The following is a 23,695-nucleotide window of genomic DNA, read 5'->3' as shown; positions in this document are numbered from 1 at the left end:
TCTTACCCATCCCTACCCTGGCCACTTAACATCCATGCCCTTTGCACTGCCTTCTCATTTGTTCAGGGCACCTCCTCACCTACACCAAAAATAACAACTGTGGCACCCACTTTCATCTCCCTCAGCGGCAAGGCAATTTGGAAATGCAAGCCTGATATCTCTGGCTGAAAGGGCAAAGCACAAAAATGCAATTTAAGGCAGGAATGCTGTGAGTGTCCGGCTCGGATCAGAGTGAGTGCGTGCTATGACCGCGAGTGAAGAGCCGGGAGATGCAGTCTGGTCCGCCTGTGAGCTAGGTGTGTGTCCCTGAGCCCTTACTGCAACATTACAGTGACAGCGCAGCTTGACGATGCAGCACTGAAGTGCAGAGGTGTCCTATAAGTGGATTGGAGATGCGCCATGAGGATCCTTAGAGGGTGGCATGTATTGGAAGCCAATGTCTGTGGTTGTGGAGTGCATGTGGACAGTGCTCATGGAGCCTGCCCTGAAATGTTGGAGCCCAGTGCCCATATGGAGATCCGTTGATGCAAACAGCATGCTGAATTTGTCTGGTACCCACTCTGGTGTCCGTGCCAAAAATTCTCAATATCTCCCTCGTTGATAAGAGAGGGCTAAATATTAATGAGACATGTCGCTCCATCAACAAGGTTTTTAACAAGCAATAGTCCCTCTTATTTAGCAACTTGTTCAACTGGAAACTCACTAAACTACTCATGAGAACCATAAAAGATAGTGTAATTTGTTCTGCTGTTGGGATTGGACTCAATGGACTTCTTTCACGATTCTGCCACAAATCTCAGCACAGCTCATACTACAATTAGCTTCCATCTATTAGTTTTGAAAAGAGAATCGCTTTTAGTAGCACTGTTATCGGAGCTTCAATCTATATTTATGTTGTAGCCAAAACTCTTCATGCATCTACAGTTTTCATGAAATCTGGCATCTGGACACAACCATGATAAAACTCAGGGTTGGCAGACCTACTGCGACCAAACAGTAAGGCAGGATCCCAGGACTACAGTCTGGAGCTGATAGCTGGGGAATGGGTGCAGTAGGATGGGGTCTGTAGACTAACTGGTCCATGGGGAATAAATCTTGACATTCACAACTGAGATCTGTTGTCAGCTAATGACATTGATAATGATATATTTACTCAAACTGACAATGGAAATGCACACAAGAAAATATTCAGCATGTCTGTTGCTATAACTATATTGAATTATTGGATAAGCATCATGTTCAGTTGGTCCGCAATGTGTTCTCTGATTAATACAGGAGGTTCGAAGGGCTGTTCCATAATAAGTCAAGAGTGTGGTGCTGGAAAAGCATAGTATGTCAGGCAGCATCTGAGGAGCAGAAGAGTCAATGTTTCAGGCATAAACCCTTCATGATGAAATTCCTGATGAAGGGCTTATGCCTGAAACGTCAACTCTCCTGCCCCTCGGATGCTGCCTGACTTGCTGTGCTTTTCCAGCACTACACTCTCGACTCTGATCTCCAGCAACTGCAGTCCTCACTTTCTCCTATTTTCCATAATAACCCCAAATGTTCTGAAATATTTCAGCATTTCTCCATCATAAGGGCAATATTGTGCCTTTTCTTCCCCAAGAGATGATGCACACAATTGCTTCAAGCCAATTTTACATTCAACCTTCTCTCCCCCATTCTCAATCCATTTGCAGTATTGCTAAGATTCTGTTGCCAGAAAGCCCCTGCTCACTTATAACTTCCCCAGTTTGTAAGCCCTACACACATGAATTTCCCAGATATTGCAGGATATTGGTGCCAAAAGTATAGGCCCAGCTGACCCTGAGTCACAAGTGATATCATCGAAAGTGAGATTTAGTTTGCAATTGTTTTTGCAGCGTTCTGAACCAAGACCTGCATCAGGGATATTAGTCAGGGTGCACTCAAAATGTTCAGGCCTCCACCTCCTCACCCCAATTACAGAATGGCTAAGCATTTGAAATGGCCTTTTCAAATTGGGAATGCTCCAATTTGCAAAATGCTGAAGGAGGAGTTCCACACAATGACAATTAACCTCAATGACGAAGGCTGTTGGTGTTCCACTGCACCTTGAATTTATTCCAAAACTCAAGGGCCATACCCTTGTCTCAATCAGATATGGAATTATCACTGTGTGTCGTTGTATGCTGAGCCTTGTTTGAAAATATCTGTCTGTTTTTACTCATATGTCTCTGCTTCTTTTGGGATGCTAGGGGATCTGTGGGAGCTATTAGAGATTTAAGTCTTCGGGAGTAATAGGTGATGGTCCTCACTTAATACCAGGGTATTATTAATTTGGAGGAGAAGACTTGGTTTTACATGCAGTACAATCAGATCTATTTACTTTCGGAATGAGAGATTATAGTTATCCTATTTTACAGTTTTGCAGTATGTTTTTTTTTGTAATGCTTGGTTACAATCCAGAAGTCTGATCTGTGTTGCCACAGCAATTAGAATTCTGCAGCTGCTTATTTGAAATCTAAATTACTCACAGGCAGCAGTTCTGCATAAATCCTCTCAACTGCACACTTTGTAAAATGGTTTGTCGAAAACATTTACCTTTTCAAAGTCCCCTTTTTTTTTAGGCATCAAATCAGGCATCAAACATGAGTTCATTAGGCCACGCACATAAATTTAAAAAACACAAGGATTTAAAAGGTCCTAGCAGCTGTTAGTATTTCAGTTCAAGCCACATGCCAATCATTGCTGCCCCAGAATCTCACATGGGTCTATGATCCATAGGTTGGGAAGCCCTTCACTAAATGATCCAATTTTAAAGGGAACGGAAGAATTATCAGACCCTGTGCTGTGTGTCCATAAATCTTTGAAGATGGCAGGACAAGCAGCATGGTGACTCGGTGGTTAGCACTGCTGCCTCACAGCGCCAGGGACCCAGTTTGAATTCCAGCCTTGGACAGCTGTCTGTGTGGAGTTTGCATATTCTCCCTGTGTCTGAACAGGTTTCCTCCGGGTGCTCTGGTTTCCTCCCATAGTTCAAAGATGTGCAGATTAAGTGAATTGACCAGGCGAAATTGCCCAGAGTATTCAGAGATGTGTAGGCTACGTGCATTAGTAAGGGGAAATGTAGAGTAATATGATAGGGGAATGGGTCTGGGTGGGATACTCTTTGGACAGTCAGTGTGGACTTGTTGGGCCAAAGGGCCTGTTTCACACTGTAGGGATTCTATAAAGTGCAGTAAATGATGGAAATGAGACTCTAAACTGTTTGCTCAAAATGGCACTGACTTGTCCATCAAGCTGCAGCATGTTTTGAGTCCAAACACCTTAATGATGATTAGCAAAAGAAAAGGAAAAAAAAAGGCAATATTTCACTCCAGATCCCAGTACCTCATGGGATATCCTCATCCATGTAGCCAGAGATCTGTGGGTCGAGAATCAGTTTGTTCAGTCATGACAAGACACGCGCTTGAAATGTACAACCCTGAGTTGACGCCATTCTTGATTCAAGGGGAAGTTGATTGTGAAGATGGTGATTGTCATACCTTAGGAGGGATGTGATACCTTGGAGGCAGCAAAGAAATTTACTAAAATATTTAGGTTCCACCAGGGCCACTCAGCTCCTGACTTCATTACAGCATTGGTTCAAACACGGACAAAAGAGCTGAATTCTAGAGGTGAGGGTGAGAGTGACAGCCCTTGACATCAAGGCTGCATTCGACTGAGTGTGGTATCAAGGAGCCCTGCCAAAACTGGAACCAATGGGAATCGGGGGCAACTCTTTGGTGGATAGAGTCATACCTGACACACAGCAAAATGGTCTTGTTTGTTGGAGATCAGACATCTCAGGCTCCAGGATATCACTGCAGGTGTTCTTAGGCCTAACCGTCTTCGGCTGCTTCAGCAATGACTTATCCTCCATCATAAGATCAGAAATGGGATGTTCACTGATGATTAAAATTCAGCAACATTCACACCTCCTCAGACATTGAAGCAGTCTATGTCCAAATGCAACAAGGTCTGGATAATATCCAGGCTTGGGCTGATAACATTCGTGCCGCACAAATACCAGGCTTTGTCCATCACCAACCAAAGATAATTTAACCACTGCCCCTTGACACTCAGTAGTGTTACCGTCACTGAATCCCCCACTATCAACTTGTTGGGAGTTATCATTAATCAGAAACTTAACTGGACTCACCACATAAATGCAGTGACTACAAGAGCAGATCAGGGGCTGGGAATACGGCAGTGGGTAACTCACCTCCTGACTCCCAAACGTCTGTTCACCATCAACAAGGCACAAGTCAGGAGTGTGTTGGAATATCCCCCACTTGCCTGGATAGGTGCACCTCCAACAACACTCAACAAGCTTGACACCATCCAGGACAAAGCAGCCTGCTTGATTGGCACCACATCCACAAGCATCCACTCCCTCCACCACTGACACTGAGTAGCAGCAGTATGTACTATCTACAAGCGCTGCAAAAATTCACCAAAGACAGCACATTCCAAACCCACAACCACTTCCATCTCAAAGGACAAGGTCGGCAGATATATAGGAACATCACTATCTTCAAGTTCCCTTCCAGGCCACTCACTATCCTGACTTGGAAATATATCACCATTTCTTCACTGTTATTGGGTCAAAATCCTGAATTTCCTCCTTGGCATTGTGGGTCAACCCACAGCTGGTGGACAACAGCGGTTCAAGAAGGTAGCTCACTACCACCTTCTCAAGAGCAACTAGGGACAGGTAATAAATCCTGGCCAGCTAAAAATACCTATTCCACTAAAAAGTGAATAACTTTAAAAAACAAAAACAACTGTTCCAGGAATGAGAAATTACACTTGGGTGGATAGACTGAAAAAGCTGGAGTTGATCCTTTTAAAGGAGAGAAAATGAATAGGAAATTGATACAGATGCTTAAAAACATGAGGAGGTTTTGACTAAGAATATAAGAACATACAAAATAGGGACAAAAGTAGTACATTCAGCCCATCAGGCTGCTCCACTATTTAATGAGATCAAGGCTGATCAGTTGGTGTTTCGAATTCCACATTACTATTTCCCCCCAGTAACCTTTGAGTCCTTTGCGAATAAGAATTCATCTGCCCTGCTTTAAAATTATTCAGTGACCCTACCTCCTCCACCTTCTGAGGTATGGAGTTCAAAAGCCAACAGCTCCCTGAGAGAAAGAAAATTCTTCTCATCTTAATTCTAAAAGTGTGTACCCTGATTTTAAAACTGTATCTCCTAGTTCTAGACTCATTCACAAGAACAAACCTTATTTTTCACTTCCACCCTTTCTGGATCTTATACATTTCAGTCAAGTCACCCTCCCTCTTTTAAACTCCTGAGCAAACAAGTCCTGTGATTCGAACTTTTCTTCATAAGACAGTCCACTCATTCCAGGTATCAATCTTGTAAACGTCCTCTTAACAATCTGCATTGTATTTACATCCTTAAATAAGGAGACCAAAACTACACACGGTATTTGCAATGTGATCATACCATTACCCTGTATAACTGAAGCATAACATCCTTACTTTTAATTTTTAAAATTACTTTTAATGTTAATGTTCACTTCCTCACCTAATAAGGGATAGCATCTCATTCGCTTCTCGATTTCCTTTTTTACCTGCACACTAACTTTTTGTGACTCATGCACTCTCTCTGAACTTTGGAAATCTGCAATCATTGCCTGTTTAGGTTGTTCCCTGATTTTTCATTATTCCTGTCAAGATGAACATCTTCACATTTTCCACATTATACTTGATCTGTCAGATTTTTGACTACTTGTATATCTCACTATATCTATCTTCGATTGTCTCATGTTATCGTCACAACTATCTATGGTCTTTTGGCAAATTTAAATGCCAAGTCTTTGTTCCCCTCATCTAAGTTGTTGATGTAAATTGCAAAAAATTGAGAGCCCAGTACATCCCTCTGTGGGACCCTATTAGTCACATCCTGAAAATCAAAGACCCATTTATGCACACTCTCTAACTAATCTTCTCAGCTAACAAATCTTCCATCCGTCCTAATATAAGCTTGACACCATGAGCTTTCATTTTCTGCGATAACCTTTGTTGTGGCACCTTATCAAGTGCCTTCTGGAAGTACAGTATGTGTACAGGCTCCCCTGTATCTACAGGGCATGTTCCATCTTCATAGAAGTCTAATAAGTTAATTAAACATGATTTCCATTTAACAAACCCACGCTGACTCTTTCTTTTTGCCTTGAGATTTCCTAAGTGCCCAGCTGTGACCTGTTGGTAATTAATTCTAACACCTTTCGCACAACAGACTTCATGCTAACTCTTTTTTTAACTCATTCTTGGGACATGAGTCTCACGGACTGGGGCAGCACATATTGTCGATCCCTGTAGCCCTTGAGATGTGTGTGGTGTGCTACCTTTTTGACCCACTGCAGTCCAACTGGCATAAAATTTTCTGTTTTGTGTCTCCCTCCTTTCTTATCACTGGAATGCTTGTTGTATCCTCTATAGTGAAGACAAACTAAAATACTTGTTAATTTTCATCCACTGTTTCCTCATTGCCTGCCATTAACTCCCATTCTAAACGACGAACCCTTATTTTACGGACTCTTTTTGTCTTAGAATACCCGACAAAACTCCAACTATCCTTTCTCATATCCCTAGTTAGTGCCCTCACTGTGATGTCTTCCACCTGATTAACCTTGTAGTCATTCTAAGTTGTTCTTTATATTCTGGCCCAAGAAATGAACAGTCGCTCATCATTGTGCAGTTATACAAAATCCTTCCCTATAGCCGATGATGCAGAGGACAGATTTAAGGCATTGGCAAAACAACCAAAGGCAACATGAGGAGTTTTTTTTTTAACAAGTGGTTCAGATTTGGGGTACACTGCCTGAGAGGGTGGTGGATACAGGATCAGTCATGACTTTTAAATAAAATTAGGCAAATACTTAAACATGTCTTTGAATTATCCCATTTGTGCTGTACTATTTCAAGAGTCCATAAAGAAAACTTTTGATGATGGAGTGCTCATTTGACCAGTTGCTCATAATTAAAGAGATATGTTGGTGTAATTTGTTTTTATAGTTTTCTCTAGTATCAACTTAAGTACCTAATAAATTCAATGTTATGTACGCCACATTCTAAAGAAACCAAAAACGACACTAGATGTGGTAAGGTAACCGACTGGCTTTGGTTTTCTGTAATGCACTTGTAGCGTTCTCATCATTGATCTAAGATCTCAGTCACTTATATTTATAAAGGCAAGCAGCTGTGCTGCTTTCATCTTTACAACACAGATCAGCATGTTTGCAATGCTGCTGCAGAGACTGTAATATTGCAGTGCACAGTCAACAGTCAGCTATTCATAATGAAGCCCATTCTTCAGTGAAGCAGTGGATGGTATTTAACTCAAGCGATGGTTTTAATAAAACACATGATAAGCAATGTTACTATCCATGGAAAGTGAAAATCAGAGATATTTTCTTGTGTTATGAAATCCATATGGAACATCTGAGTGTGGTTTTGAACGGTAAGTTTATTGTGTACGTTGGTTTATTTCCGTTTTCTTTTATAAAGTTGCTGCAGCTGGGCTCAAGCCCTTCTGAAAATGATGAAGTCAAATTTACAACTTGGTAGTAAGGATGATGCATCTACCTTGAAGTAGAACTTTTGAATCACTTTAGGTATACATGTATTGAATTGATTAGATACATAAACTAATATAGGACATACTGAAGTTGAGAGAATAAATCAGAACACATTTTTAACTCCAAACAAATAGTCTCATCATTATTCCATCAACAAAAGGTTAATTCTGAGAATTATGCAATAGTACAAAGGCTATTCTGCCCATCAAGTCATTGAGACTCTTTAAAAATTAGTCCCACTCACCTTCATCATTATTTTTCCTCATGGTCAGCACTGTTGCTTCACAGTGCTAGGGACCCGGGTTCGATTCCATCCTAGGGTGACAGCGTGGAGTTTGCACATTCTCCCCGTATCCGCATGGGTTTCCTCCGAGTGCTCCGGTTTCTTCCCACAGTTTATTAATGTGCAGCTTAGGTGGATTAGCCATGCTAAATTGCCCATAGTGTCCATGGCTGTGGAAACTAGCTGGATTACATTATTAATGTGGGACTACAGGGTCTGGGTGGGATGCTATTGTAGTGGGTAGGTGCATCTCAATGGGTTGAATGGCCTCTTTCCACACTGTAGAGATTCTGTGATATTTTTGAAGAAAGTTGCCTGAACCATGTGGCCTGTTCGCAAATATTTCCCTCCCACCTTCCCCCCACTCCCCCCCCCCCCCCCCCCCCCCCCCCCCCCCCACCCACCCCCCGCCCCACCACCCATCCACTGGAATGGAAAATATATCTGTGGAATACGCAAACAAATGTTTCCTCCTTCATGTTAATATTTTTATGCCAAACCTGATTTCCTTGTAAGAGTCATCTGTGGGATAGGTTTTGACCCAATCTGGCAGATCTTCAATGCAAGTTTGAAGATATCCCATTTGATTTTGTCTGAAGTGTACGATACATGACAGCCTTTTATTAACGATGATGGGAAGAAATAAGCAAAAGGTAAGAGGCAGTTGCGGCCGTCAGAGATCAAAGGAAAAAAGCACAGACATCGATATTAGATCTCATCTTTTTTAAAAGAGGGAGAGTCAGAAAAACAGAGGAGAGCAAGATCCATTAAAAATTAAAGCGAGGTCAATCAAAAAAGAAGCATACAGCAGAAATAGGCCATTAGGCAAAACAAGCCTAGAAATAAACCGAGGAGAATTAGATCATTAAAAATGAAAGAAAGAGCACCAGATGAAAAATCAAAGTAACAGAACAAGGCTATTTTGAAAAAAACGTCTGCAGGCAAAATAATGGATCATCGAAAAAAAAATGAGAGAGCAAGTGCTTGCTGCCTGGGTCAGTAGATACAACTAGTGAGAAAGGTGTTGGCAGGTATTCTGTGAAAGCAGATCGAGAGCCAGAAGCACACAGAGTCAGTCAGCCTGACACAAGTGAATAATGATGGCCAGCACCAACACAGCAAAACCATGAAGACTAAATGGATGTGCGAAACCAAGCTGAGTCAGTGTTGAGGTTGCACGCAGGAATGCTGTGGGAAATCTAAAACCATTCCATTTGTTTTAAAAGGTGGAATTGGTGTTCCCTGAACTACGTGAACTGGACTGTGGTTCTGTGGGGTAAAAACAATGACTGTAGATGCTGGAAACCAGATTCTGGATTAATGGTGCTGGAAGAGCACAGCAGTTCAGGTAGCATCCAAGGAGCAGCGAAATCGACGTTTCAGGCAAAAGCCCTATGTGGTTCTGTGGGATGCCAAAGCCACGGGGTGTGGTTGGAATATATAACACTGCCATCTAGTGTAGAGAGCACTTCAAACATCCTGAAGTGTAGTCAGCTGTTGTTGGCACACTGTTCACCTTGAGAAATATTGACAAGCTGAAATGTTTACACAAAACACATGAGACAGAAGGTGAGGGTAACATGTAGAGAAAATGTTCATCAATTGGAACACTTTCAATACAGGTAGCCAGACAAGCAAATAGACGTAGATGGTGTAATGTAAATTTAAAACTCCAATATACAAATGACAGTTTTGTCCTTCTTATTTTGCAAGAAACAATATGGTTCATGTTTATTTCTAATACATCGCATTTCTCGAAATGAGAACTGTATGCAAAAGGAACGTTATCTCTTAAATTAATTTTCTATCTGGTTCTTTGCTGTATTCACTACTGATTGATCCTTTTTACGTAGACTAGGGGGCACATTTTTAAGGTGAGAGGAGAGAGATTTGAAAAAGACATGTAAGGCAAATTTTTTACACAGAGGGTGGTTCATGTGTGGAATGAACTTCCAGAGGAAGTGGTAGGTGCAGGTACAATTGCAGCATTTGAAAGACATTTGAATAGGTATATGAATACAAAAAGTTAGGAAGGATATGGGCCAGGAGCAGGCAGATCGGATGAGTTGAGTTTGGGATTATGGTCGACATAGACTAAAGAGTCTGATTCCGTGCCATGACTGTCAATGACTCTCTCGAAGTTATTAGGTTTGGGTGACATTATGTTTATTTGATAATGGCCTCCAATTCTCCTCTTAAGAGCAGGGCAGGAACTTCCATATTAACCTAACTATTTCCTTGATTAAGGCTCCATGATTTTCTGCAGCTGGTTTCTCACTAGCAAAGGGAAGTCTACCAGTGGGAACCGCAAACATTGCTGCACCAGTCGGGTAACAAGGAGACCTGAAGGGGTAGAAGTATGCCACCAGATTGCACTAAGGTTCAGGGTGAATTTAAGTTAGATCAAGGCTTTTAGCATGTCAGTGCTGGGCCCGCGTTAGAATGGAGAGGAGCATTCATGATTCTGTTCTTCCACGGAGGAGACACTTGCCAGTCCTTTAAGAGTCAATGACCATAGTGAGCCTCAGCCCTGGGAAAAAAAAGTAAAGGAAATAGGCAGAGGGAAGTTACAGGCTATCCAACGCCTACTCCTCTTTCTCCTGTTCTGCCATTTCATGGAACCACCACATTTGTATGGTATAGAAGAAGGCTATTTCAGCCCATTGTGTGTACACTGGATCTCCAAATGAACAATTTACTTTGTGGGGTATTCTCCTGCCTTTGTGCCTCTCACAATGCAAATTGTTTCTGTTCAGGTTGCAGTCTAATTCTGTTTTAAACGCCTCAATTGAATCTGCCCCCCACCACATTCTCAGGCAGAACATCCTAGAACTTTATTTACTCGCTTTGTAAAAAAAGATTTACCTCAAGTCACTTTTGCTTCTTTGGCCAATTGCTTTAAATTTATTCCCTCACGCTCAACCCTTCCACTAATGAGATCTGTTTGTCCTAATCTACTCTGTCTAGAGCCCACATGGTTTAGCATAACTCATACAGTCATAGAGCTGTACAGCACAGAAACAGACCAGTCGGTCCATGTCCATGCTGACCGGAGATCCTAAATTAATCTAGTCCCATTTCCCAGCCCATTTTAGCCCATATTGTTCTTAACCTTTCCTATTCACGTATCCATGTCTTTTAAATGTTGTAATTGTACCAGCCTCCACCATGCCCTCTGAAAGCCCGTTCCCCTCTGGCAGCTTGTTCTGTATACAAACCTCCCTCTGCATACGCCTGACAAATCTCCTCTCAGCCTTTTCTACTCCAAGGAAAACAGGCCTAATCTCCCCAATCTGTGCATTGTTTCTTCACTACCTCCAATGCCTTCGCATCCTTCTCGATGGATGGTGGTGGAGGTGGGATGGAGCAGCCGATGGGGATCTCAGCAGGGAGTCCAGGCAAGAGGACACCAGTGAACCTGAACATCTGAATCATCTTTTATTCTAGACAGTGTTCAGGCACATGTTTTCCTTCTAAGTAAATTTATTTAATAGAAACCCTCAAATAGTGAAACATGTAAACTTAATATTGGAATCAGAATATTGTGATCAGCCTGTGTCATGTAAATAGCAGATAAGTGCTTACAGCTCTCTGGAGTGAGTTGTTTTTAATCGAGATGATGGCTCTGAATACTTTCTGACCTGCTATCTGGAGAATAGCCCACTGACATAAAAGTAAGTGATGTTGTGCGTGGTACTTAAGCATCTAAAGAACAGCAGAGTAGGTCGATGCCAGTGTAAATTGGAAGGAAGCTTGTGTTCTAAAATCATTTTTTCCCTTGCTCTGAGTGCTGATATTTCAACCGATTGTCAAGGCAGAGATGACAGCATTAACATAACTCCAGATGTCATTACAGCAGACAGTGAATGGTACTTGTATTCACACTGGGGGAGTTACAATCAGTTGATTGTGATGCTGGTGGGCATAATTGATGAGAGCCATAATTTGATATTTTCATTGTTTAATTTTATTCTAACTGGAAACAAAAAAAAATCCTTTTCCTGACCAAAAAGATTTGGTTAATTGAATATGGCTTGTTGTCTGATGTTTTAGGAGAGTTTTGGCTTGGTAAGAGTAATGGTTTTCTCTGGTTATGCCCATCATACTGCATTCCACACACCCATGTACAGTTACACTGAATGTTCACATGAAACTAAAGACACTTCTGATCAGTCAACAAACCCACCAATGTTTATATTTCGAGTAACTTCATGACCTGACAAATGGGTAAAAGAAATAAGTGTTAGCCCAAAGTGTTCTGATATAGCAGCCCCATCAAATTGGCCCATTGGACTTAAAGGATCCCATAACATTTATGTAAATAAGTTTTCAATTCAATTTATTTTCAATCTGTTTTCTTGCCAAAGAGCAAGAAAAGTAAAGAACAACTGCAGCTCTATCTTAAGTGCCTGTAATGTTAATGTTGACCTCAAACTCATACTTTCCTCTCAGAACTCTGAATTGGCTGAATGTTTGGCCAAGGATTGAGGGAGACCTGAGCTGTGTTAGGGTTTGGAAGTTCACAGTCTGCAGGTATGTCCCGATGTACTTATATTTGCATCAATTACAGTAAGCTGCGAAGAGTGAGTGACAGTTAAATGGCAAAAACTTCCCCAAAGGATTCCCCCAAATTGCTGACATTTCTACCAGCCTTATACTAACATTTTATTTGGATTCTTGGATTGTCTGTGGCATTTGGACAGTATGTTACATTTTCCTAAAAGTGGTGTTTCAAACTGATTGGATCAACTTTTAATCATCTCAATGCAATTTGTGTACAAAGCTACATGTTGCAAAAAATGCAAACCTATGCCTGATTAAATACTTGACACACGGTTAAGTTTTACTTGGCAGTGCTGTTGGGCCATGCAGTTTTAGTTCATTCAGCCTGGCTCAGTTCGGTTTGCTGAGCTGAAATCAGTATTGGTTAAGTGGTTCCAACAAAAACAATTGTTGATGGTTTGGGCAATTTCCCAAGTACAGTTGTTAATCCAAACATTTCACTTAAACATGACAATTGAAATGATGGTAGGTATGTGATCATTCTGGGTGAGAGGACACAGTGGGAATTAATATGTATGTTGTAAACTCACCCCATGTTCAGCAAAATCTTTGATAAACTGAGAAACTGAGTGGCCTTACTTCCACTCCTTTGTCTTATAGTCTTGTAACTTCAATCATATTTTGCACAGCATGCAGAAGACATAGTTTATAAATAAGATGATTTCACTCCGTTTGCAATCCAGGTTAGAAACAGTTACATTAACAAACATGTCCAATTAATAGCAAATGTTGTAGGCTTTTCCTGAATTGCAGAAATGAAGACTTGAGCTTCATTCATTATCACAGTATGATTATCACTGGATTTAATGAAATCTTAAGAATTTTTCCACCAAGTCTTTCTTTTTCATTTTTCTAATAGAAACAACCTGTAGGCTATTTAGAAAGAGGACAGACACCTGGTCAAAAGTTCATATTTGAACTTTAACAATAATCCAATTTTGTGCTTATAAGGCTCCTTCAAAATCTGAAAAAAATTGAAATGCTAACAAGAATGGAAATTCTTTTGAGGATTGTGCGTTACCATTGTCCTAATGCCTTCTACACCAAACCTTCTAGAAGCTGGGCCTCGTGGAGAGTGAGAACTTTTGATTATTAGAATCGTACTTCTTTTTAGACCATTCCTGGTGTTAGACTCAGACTTAGCCGAGTTCCTCATTCTGGACAGATGAGTCTCTTCACCTCTTCTAATATTACTTCACAAATTGAGTTGGATACATCCTGCCCTTAGCCCTGTGCTGTGACAAGTTGAAATGTAGCTGTGGAAGTAAGTGTCTCATAAAATGTAGGACTTCATGAAGTGAAGATTTACTCTGGATGATGTATGTTTTAATGTATAATCAGCTTTTTTGAATTGTTTTGGTGCATTTTAATAAGTTTATTGTGATTTCGGAAAGCTGAATACTTGTGTTTATGCTATCGGACCAGTCCAGAGAATATAATTCAAATCCCTCTCGAGTAAGTGAAATTGATTCAGTCAATTAAGTCATTTGTGTGTGCTAGCAACATAATCAGAATCATTAAGAAATCGGTTTCACTTTTCCTGACATAATCTGTATTGATTACTGCAGATTCACAAGTCTAAGTGGCACAGGAAGAAGCTATTTATTGTTGAATCTCATTTATAATGTCATTTTGGTGTCTTGGAACAGTTAATGTTAGAAAGTGGAGTTGCAGCGGTAACATGTGAGCCAGCAGCTCCAGGTTCAAATCCCAACCCAGGTCTTGATGACCAAGGAAAGTTAGTTCCAAACACAACAGACAGGTTACATATCAACTTGTAAATCCTTCTGCTTATGCCAATGGCAGTAAGTATGAGCAGGAGAGATTCTTGGTCAACAGTACGATGAAAAGAAAATTGGAGTCGTTTATAGTCTTTATCCGCAGATCCAATTTACAACATGGATATAAAGTATATGGTACCACAGCAACTTGGACTCTGGGGAGTGGTTGGCTCAGTTGGTTGAGTGGCCAATGCCAATAGAATGGTGCTAACAGTTCCTGCTGTGGTGGGAGAAGATTTAGGACTTGCCTCCTTGCACTACTTGCGGTGGAGATTATACCGCTGTGAGTCAGACTTGCCTTTGGGTTGAGAACTCAAGCAGAAGAAGAATGCTAGAAAGGCTTCATGTGTTGTTGTCCTTTAGTTTGAATTGTACAGCTGGCAGGTGCACTCGATTTCCCTCGCCATTGAGACTCAACCTTGCCATAAAGATCAGTGAGCCTGTTGGATATTTGCCACAATCCAATAGGTTTTGTGGGTAATTTCTTTTTTCAACCTGAATAATTTGTACAGCTGAACAAAACAATAAATTAAATAACATGATTTACTAACGTACCAAAGGAATTCTATGAATATATATGTGAAATAATACCACATAGAGATAAAAAGCAGAGAATATAGAAAAGGACATCCTATAAAGTCTTAACTGAGCTGAAAATTGACTTGCAAATGCAAAGCTCTAAAGTAATGTTAAATATGCAATGCTTTGACTATCAGAAAACATTTTGCAATACGATCAAATTTGGAGATGATTCCAAGGTATATATTCATAAAAGGAACTTAATCATATTCAGCTGGATCTTGTCATATGAAATGAGATGAAATAAGGACATCAGTTGGAGTTTCAAGTAGCTACACTTCAAACCAGAACATTGGAGGATATTTATTATCTTTAAGTAGCCCATTATTTAAAGAATGTTGAATGGTGCTCAGATGTATAGTGTAGATCTAGTTCCACTGGATTTCAGAGTTAATGGAAACACAATCTTACCACCAGAGGAGAGTTTGCTTTCATATAAATGCCAGATTATGCCCTTTGGGATGTTACAAAGCATTTACATTCAATTAATTTGGTTAAGGTACAGCCAAGGTTGCTATATCAACAAACATAACAGCCATTTTGCAGAGCGAGCTTATGCAAAGAGCAGTGAAATAAATATGCAAATAACCTTTTTGTGAAGGTGGGTTTGAGTGAAGACGTTGACTAGGATTTGGGAGAAGCTCCAGTTCTTCAAAAGGTGCCCCAGGTTCTTTAACATGCAATTGAATAAGCAGATAAGTCCTCACTATCCTCTGACAGCTGACACCTCACATAATTGCTCAAACCTACATTGAAATGCCACCTTCCATTAGAGTGTGGGTTGATCTGACAATCTTTTGATCCAAAGACAAGTATACGCCTACTGAATCTAGCTACCATTAAAATGGCAAGCGAGATGCAGCCTAGTTAATTAATTGAAATGATGTTTGCATTAGTTGGAGGCATGAAAGTAAAATTAATGCACTTAAGTGATAATAAAAGAATTAAAGTCACGTTCCCTTCAGTAAGTGCATGAAATATGTGAAATAATGATTTTTAGGAAGCAATTGATTAAATACAAAGTTCAAGGTTTACAGGCGAATTCAAACACTGGTGAAAATACAGCACAATTCACCATCACCATATGCCTCAAAGCACTTTGCAGCTAATGCAGTAGTTTTGGAGCAAACCCATTAGAGTGTTGGTGAGGTAACATCTAGGTGGGAGCTTCCAGTTGCTTGCCTCTTCAACACACCACTGTGTTCCCATGCCAATATTTCTGTCTCAGGCCTGCTGCAGTGCTCCAATCAGGCTCTACGCAAGCTGAGGAACAACACCTCATCTTTCACCTAGGTACCTTACATCTTTCAGATCTCAACATTGAATTTAACAATCTTAGAACATGAATATTGTCTCCTTTCTTTAGTCCCTATCCCCATCCTTAACTCATCAATGCCATGGTCACTTTATGAAACAACTTTATAAAACATTAGTTAGGCCTCAGATAGAGTACTGTGTTCAGTTCTAGCCACCACACAATTAGAAGGATGTGATTGCATTGAAGATGGTGCAGAGGAGATTCATCAAGATGTTGCCTCTTATGAAAAGTTTCAGTTATGAGGAGAGACTGGATAGTATGGGTTTGTTTTCCTTGGAGCAGAGGAAGCTGAGGTAAGTATCTGATTGAGATATACCAAAATTATGAGAGGTGTAGACGGAGTAGATCATGAGAATCTTCATGGCAGACCTGTCAAAGACCAGAGGGCATTGTTTAAGATGAAGAGGCAAGTGGTTTAGAGGGGATTTGAAGAAAGATTTTCTCACTTAGATGGTGGTAGAAATATGGAACATGCTATCTGAGAGGATGGTGTAGGAAAGTACTCTTGCAACATTGAGGAAGCATCTGGATGAGCATTTAAAGTACCTGGTGACATAGGTACTATGGACCAAGTGCAGCTAAATTGGATTGTGTAGTTTGGTTGGCATAGACATGGTAGGCCAAAGGGCCTGTTTCTATGCTGTATAACTCTATTGGAATCTACAGTTAATTATTGACAACAGTTAGAAGATTTTTTTAACATTCAAATGAAAATTATATATAGTTAGATTTTCACTTTGGCTACTTATGATTTCCAGTGGAAAGGATTGAGAGTTGCATTCCATTCTAACTCTCGTGGTCTGTTCAAAATATACTCAATGTATTACTTGACCATTTACTTTATGTGTTGCTATTGCATATGATTATTTTGGAAAGTCTATGATGTTACAGTGTGTGGAATGTTGTGTTTCATGTGAAGAGTGTGCCAGTCATTATTGCTTGTTTATCCACACTGTTAGCATCAAATCACAATACACCACTTGGTGTTATCCCTGAGTCAAATGAATTAGCTTTAAACATGTAAAATGTGACTGAAATACCTTGAGACTCTGGCTCAGGACATTGTTTAGAATGCTGATTTGTTTTTAACCCAGTAAAAAAAAAGCTGACGATGGAATGGTACAGTCACTTGAAAGGATAATGTCCTCTCATCTCTAAGTTTAAATTTTCCTCACATTAAACATTGTGTCAAAAATTGCATGAACATCTGCTGCCTGGTGACAGAAAGTTGAGAGATTTTACATTTGGCAGCAATGAGTGGAGAACCATATTCATATGAACACTTCCAAGGCCATTGCATGATGGGATTTGATTCTCAAACTCAGGAGCAGTGTGATGAGGAGGCTTCTGACCTCTGCACTCTGTGTACCAATTGGGACAAGGAATATTAGTCACCTATCACTGCATCACTGTAAGTGTCATCCAGCTTCCTAACAATAGGAAGCATCCCAAAGAACCTGAATAAAGAAACTGGTTTGTTCAGATTATGCCTTTATGGTTACCAAGGAAGATAACTCGATAATAAATTGGCTGGAAAGTATTAATGGCAAAAATGTATAGTAAGAAAACATTCTGTAAAGGTTACATGTGATTCATTGGCTGTTTGAGAATAGTTCAAGACTATTTTAAAAGCTGATAGATGTATTCTATTAGATGTACATATATATTGACCGGTAAACTGGGTCATCACACAATAAACCTAACATTTCAATCCATTAATAATGGGTATTGTCATACATTAATTACCAAAGCTACACAGGCTGTCAATAACAAATTACATTGTGTTTGGACAGATAGCATGTATACAGTGAAAAATATCAGTGCATATTTGGTATATGAGATCAGTAAGAAACTGATGCAAAAAAGCGAACATAGAACATAGAACAATACAGCGCGGAACAGGCCATTCGGCCTTCAATGTTGCGCCGACCTGTGAACTATTCTCAGAACATCCCCCTACACTATCCCATCATCTTCCATGTGCTTATCCAAGGATTGTTTAGATCTCCCCAATGTGGCTGAGTTGACGACATTAGCAGGTCTGTTTTCATAGTGTTCCTCATTTTGATATAACTGAAGCAAAAGATCTTATCAGGATATCTTCCATTTGTTTTGCCTATTGGAAACATTTCTGCTCACAGCTTCTTTTCTCCTCCAATCTAGGTGGCAGCAGTCTTCAAAGTCATCAGGGTTGTCGAGCAATCTGCAGTCGTCTGGCGCCAAGGCTGATGCACTCAGGGAAGAAATGGAGGAAGCAGCGAATCGAGTGGAGATCTGCAGGGTACAGGCTAAAACTGGAGTATTGTACAGTCATGTCCTGCTAACTATGTGCAGTGTGTGAGCCACAGTGCAACAATGCTCAGCATGTTATACAAGTTCTACATTCACAAGTATACTTCACAAGTATAGGCAGTGCTGTGGAACCCCACCCATTTGGCTGCTTTGCAATCGCCTGGATAGGGAACGTTAACAGGCAGTTCAACAATGCAAACCATCATAATGCAGTGCACACTGTGTATCACCTGACTATATGTGTCTGCTTTCCAGCAAGAATCATTGGGTGATGATCAAATTTTAAAAAACAATGAAAAAGATTACTACCTTTTTAAAGCTCAGTATTGTACTATCTGGCTAATGTGTTTAGCTGTTTCCATAACTATCTGGATCAAATTAAATCGAGGAGCATAGTCCAGAGGCTTTGACAGAACAGAAGGCATAGATTGACATCATAAATTGTAACACATGAGTGAGTGCAGGTATTACTTAAATTTTTCAAATGTTACAAATTAGTGCTTATTCACAATATTATTCAGACTAATATGGTAATGTCTGCCATGTTGGTTTTACTGGTCAATGCTGGCTTCTATTTTCTGCTTTTCCATTAAGTTCTTTTTTTGTTTTAGCCCTGATTCATATGCTCAAAAAATGATATGTTAAATTAGTCAGTGCTCGAATGGGATCAGTTGATAGGAAGAGGGTTTGACTGTGGAATGATTGTGTCTACAAGGCTATAATAATATCATGTGTACTTTAAAGACAATGTCTAAATTTTAACAATGTCAAGTGGTGTTCAGGTAATGATACCAATATGCTCCAGATTGCAAACAGAATGGTGCACGAAAATAAATGCTGTGGTCTTTTTGTTAAACCATCTGTTGTTTCAATGAAAGGTAAATTTTCATGAACGCCCAATATTACAATGGACGGAAGCAAGAGGAGTTCTTTTCACTTTGAAAAGTATACTTAAATGCTGAAATATTCTTGCTGTGATATTGAAATATGAGTTTGCCACAGCTTTTACCCCAACAGCATTGCAGGAAAAAGAGAATTTTTAAAATCTCAAATCTATGTTGGTCAGTTGTATTACCTCTGCATGTTCTGAGCTCTGTCTCTGCATTATACTATTGTATTCTGGATCAGTGGTGCTGAAAGTGCACAGCAGTTCAGGCAGCATCCAATGAGCAGCGAAATCGATTTCCTGATGAAGGGCTTTTGCCTGAAACATCGATTTCGCTGCTCATTGGATGCTGCCTGAACTGCTGTGCACTTCCAGCACCACTGATCCAGAATCTGGTTTCCAGCATCTGCAGTCATTGTTTTTATCCCATTATACTATTGTAATCAGTCAGTTGATACTAAAACAACAAATATGACGAAGTTCAGTAATTTGAGTTCTGCTTAATTTTAGTTCAAGAGTATCAAATTAGCTGGATACCCTCCTCTATTGTGTCATTTCGATCATTCTATTAAATTAAAAATTGTTTGACCACTCAATGGCTGAAAATGTCCCTTGAAGAGACACTACCAAAACCTGTTCATTAAAAGTAGATTTGTTAAAGAAATGTTCTCAAGTTAATATTGCACAAAGTAAACCACTAATAATATCATAAGATTTATTTAACTTGCAGGCAGATACTGACAGATTAATACAAGTTCCTCATTTATGTGTGGTCAAGAACCACCTGCAAGATATAAAGGAGTAACAGCTGAAGTTAGAAGTGTTGAAGGTTCTCGTGTGTACTGTGTTATGTCTAGTTTGGCTCCTGTACTGTTTTGTGTCTGTTAGCCACATTTGGTCAAGAACCCACTGTAACTAGACTTTGAGCTTAACTGGTTTATCCTGTATCAATAAATTCGATTAATAGATAAAATCATAAACATTTGACAGCAAGGCTAAAGAAGAGCTTTAGTGTAAAACATCCTGATCAGCATTCAGATTTCAAACATTGCTGAGAATTTCATCAGAGAAAATGCCTTGAGAAAAACGTTTTGAGTAACATTATGACTTTTCTTCAGACTGAAGAATTGTATCAGACTCAAAACATTAACTCTGTTTCTTGTTCCACGGATGCTGCCAATTCCGCTGAACTTCTATAGCACTCTCTCTGTTATTCTCAGATTTCCAGCATCTGCAGTATGTTATTTTTATTACTGAGAATTTATTGCATTATGAGGAACATTGTGATTATGAGAATTTAAATGTCAGTAAGGCTTATATGAATCCCATTTTTGCATCATTAAGTACCAAGTAAATTTTAGAGGTTTTTAGAATTATCCGTCCGTATTCCAAAGCACAATACAAATCCACTGCCTCACTGTCTCCAAAAGCACATAGTACTAGCATTTGCAAAAGTTTTCCAGTTTGCAAATTGTAATTTCTTCAAAAATGCCCAAAATCTCCTAGAACACGTGTGAGAACACCAAACCAGCCTTTAGATTAATATTTCAAAGGTAGTTGTATAAGCTATAAAGATGCACACGCTTTATTGAAATGTCCCTTTAGTTAATCTTCAGCATTTCCAAATGCACCAAGATTAAACTAATTATACAAGTACTAACAGCTCGATCCATTTTGATGGAAAATCTTTGGTAATGGTTGAAATTGGCTGGTCACCTGTGGTGACAGAAATAAAAGAGGGGATCAATACTTAAACTGCAATTAATTTTTAATTTCTTTTAGTTAGAGTTATGTACCAGAGTTGAACTCCAGCTGCACCATTTCCAATTCACTAATAGGTGCAAAATTGATTGCTTTCATAATAATATAGCCAGCTCTCCTCTTTTCTGTTGCCTAGTGATGTTACATTCTGGAAACTAAACCACTTTCAGAGAATGAGCAAGCGATTAGGAATGTTCCTGCAGATCATTTACATTTGATTACTATCTAAAATAGAAGATCATTTATATGGAAAAATGCCCTCTGATATCATAGTACAGTATGCAATACCTTGGTTGGCATATAAAAGCATATTAAAAAAGGGGTGACTACATCTCACTCACACGTTCTCAAAATTGACTCAGAATAATTCACTATCATTCCAAAAACAAGCCAAATCTAATCTAGAATATCTTAATTGTGTGTAATTCACTAACATATTTCCATTTTTCTGTCAAATGCAGGATCAACTGGCAGCGGACATGTACAGTTTTGTGGCCAAAGAAATAGACTATGCAAATTATTTTCAGACAGTGAGTACAATAGAAATATAAGGATTATTGCAATAAAAATAACCAAAAATGATGTTAAAACATAAAACTGATCAAAATCAGTCTCCTCAGTGAATTGACTGAAATGCTGCATTTGATTAAAACATCCTCTGATCACCTTCGGATCTAATTACCCCTTCAAACAGAACACTGGGTACTTGAGAAACTGTTGTTACAAATTTAAATGTTTTATTTTTATTCATTTTATTCTGTGTGAATAATGTCAGTTTCACTTAAAGATTATTTGGTTCAGTGAGGTGTAAATGACGTCCAGTGAATGATTACTTCTAGGCTAGCAGCAGAAATACATTGGGCTGCACTGCATGTTCACATTCCTCAGGAGATCAGGCAACTGCCCAAATAAGCCAAATATCGTACCTGTGTCTGTGTGTTCCAGATGGTCTTCTGTTTGTGAGAAAGCCCTTTGTGTGTCTTTGGTACTCATGTAAAAGCACGTAAAAAGTTGTTACAGATTAGATAGTTCCTATTTAGGTATAGGAAGATAAAATTTTATCATAAGTTCAAAAGAACAGGAAGATGACGATTTATCTTTTCTTACCTATGTAGAGAACCCCATTCCACTGGCACAGAGTGGAGGGAAAGATGCTAAAGTTCACAAGAAAGCCCCTAAAACAATGCCATGTTCCATGTGTAGAATGTGTGGTGCAGGAAGCTCCCATTTGCTCAACATACCTGCAGTAGTCAGGCTACAAGCTGGAGTTATACCACTGGTTCTCTCTAGTCAAAGACCAGCAGCATTTCCAGCTTTGTAGTGAGAGAGAACTGTGCAGGTATATTGACCAAAAGGGAACCTCCTCCACTACACATTGTACAGAAGGAACATGGCGTTGTTTTAGGCGCTTTCTTGTGCACTTTAGAATCCTTGCCACCCCCCCCCCCCCCCCCCCCACCCCCCCAGGTCTGTGCCAGTGGGATGGGGTGCTGTGGTTGCAGTGTGAAGAGTATGCTGTTGAGACCTATGATTCTATCGTTCTATTTAGAGAAATTTATAAACACAGTATTTGTTTCTTAATGGCTTCAAAGGTGTTACCTACTATCTTGCATGCTCGTTAGTGTTTGCATTAAAATCTTTACATGTTGTTATATTAATTCCTGGCAATTTACTTTTCTACAAAACAATTTGCAGTGATTTAATTGCAGTCATTAATCTCATATTGTGGTCACCACTGAATATCAGCAAAACAAACATTTTTGCCCTTCCATCAACCAGGCAATAGAAGTAAAATAGATGCATGACTAAATATAACCACTCTGTGAAATATGTAGAGTTTGGATTTATGGCATTAAGTATTCTGACACGGTATTAAGTAGTTTGAATTTAGTCTGCAATCTCAACTCGCGGTTCAATTGATTGTTGAAACATTTATAGCTTGACATGGTTGTTTGCTCTTGATAACGTAGCTGCCTTATAATCAGGTGCAAAAGGCCAATATATCATGGTCATTGTTATGTAGAATACGTAGAACTAATTTAGTAGCCCAAGAAAAGCTTGTGGTTTTATTTAAGCCTGCTTTCAGTTACTGTGAAGGTGTAGAGAACATCTACATTTGTAGGCAGGACCTGTTATCAGCACAGCTTGGTAAATATCTGTCAGCACTTGGGGGTTATTCTGTCACATTTCCTCTCATTTTCTGACCGCTTTCTAGCTTCTGGAATAGTCATTAAAAAATTTAAATTTTGAGTAAGTCCACCTAATTTCCTGTAAATTTTTCAGAGATGACAACACACCAGTAAAATTGCCTATTAACAGGTAATTTCTGTTTATGATTCAATAAGAAACTAGCATAATATTATTCCCACAAACTTCTCCATGTCTGTTGATAGACAGGAAATACTGGTTAACCCACAATATTGATTTAAACATCAACCTTCCTCCTGCGAGGAGGTAAATGTAATTACACCTGGACTTAGTGAACCTCTGACAAATTCGTGCTTGTGATCCATTGTTAGTATTTTCTATTAATTGAGTAAAGGCCACATAAGTAGTGTTATAATCCCAGCGCATGTTAATACTGGATAAATCAAATCCCGGGCTGAAACCTGGTAT

The 23,695-nt window shown here is 39.5% G+C and overlaps 1 protein-coding gene across 6 annotated transcripts in view; it reads left to right on the top strand.

The window, feature by feature from the left end:
- Positions 1 to 23,695, top strand: part of LOC132827649 (rho GTPase-activating protein 44-like) — a 309,700-nt gene that overhangs the window by 223,528 nt on the left and 62,477 nt on the right. For all 6 annotated transcript variants that reach the window (XM_060844244.1, XM_060844241.1, XM_060844240.1 and 3 more), the window contains exons 7-8: positions 18,304 to 18,421; positions 21,541 to 21,609. In XM_060844244.1, coding sequence (XP_060700227.1) covers positions 18,304 to 18,421; positions 21,541 to 21,609 — 187 coding nt within the window. The remainder of the gene's footprint in view (positions 1 to 18,303; positions 18,422 to 21,540; positions 21,610 to 23,695) is intronic.

This window comes from Hemiscyllium ocellatum, chromosome 25 (assembly GCF_020745735.1).
Source record: "Hemiscyllium ocellatum isolate sHemOce1 chromosome 25, sHemOce1.pat.X.cur, whole genome shotgun sequence".
Lineage (NCBI taxonomy): Eukaryota > Metazoa > Chordata > Chondrichthyes > Orectolobiformes > Hemiscylliidae > Hemiscyllium > Hemiscyllium ocellatum.
Note: the sequence above shows the minus strand (reverse complement) of the source record. Positions and strands in the feature narration are given on the sequence as shown.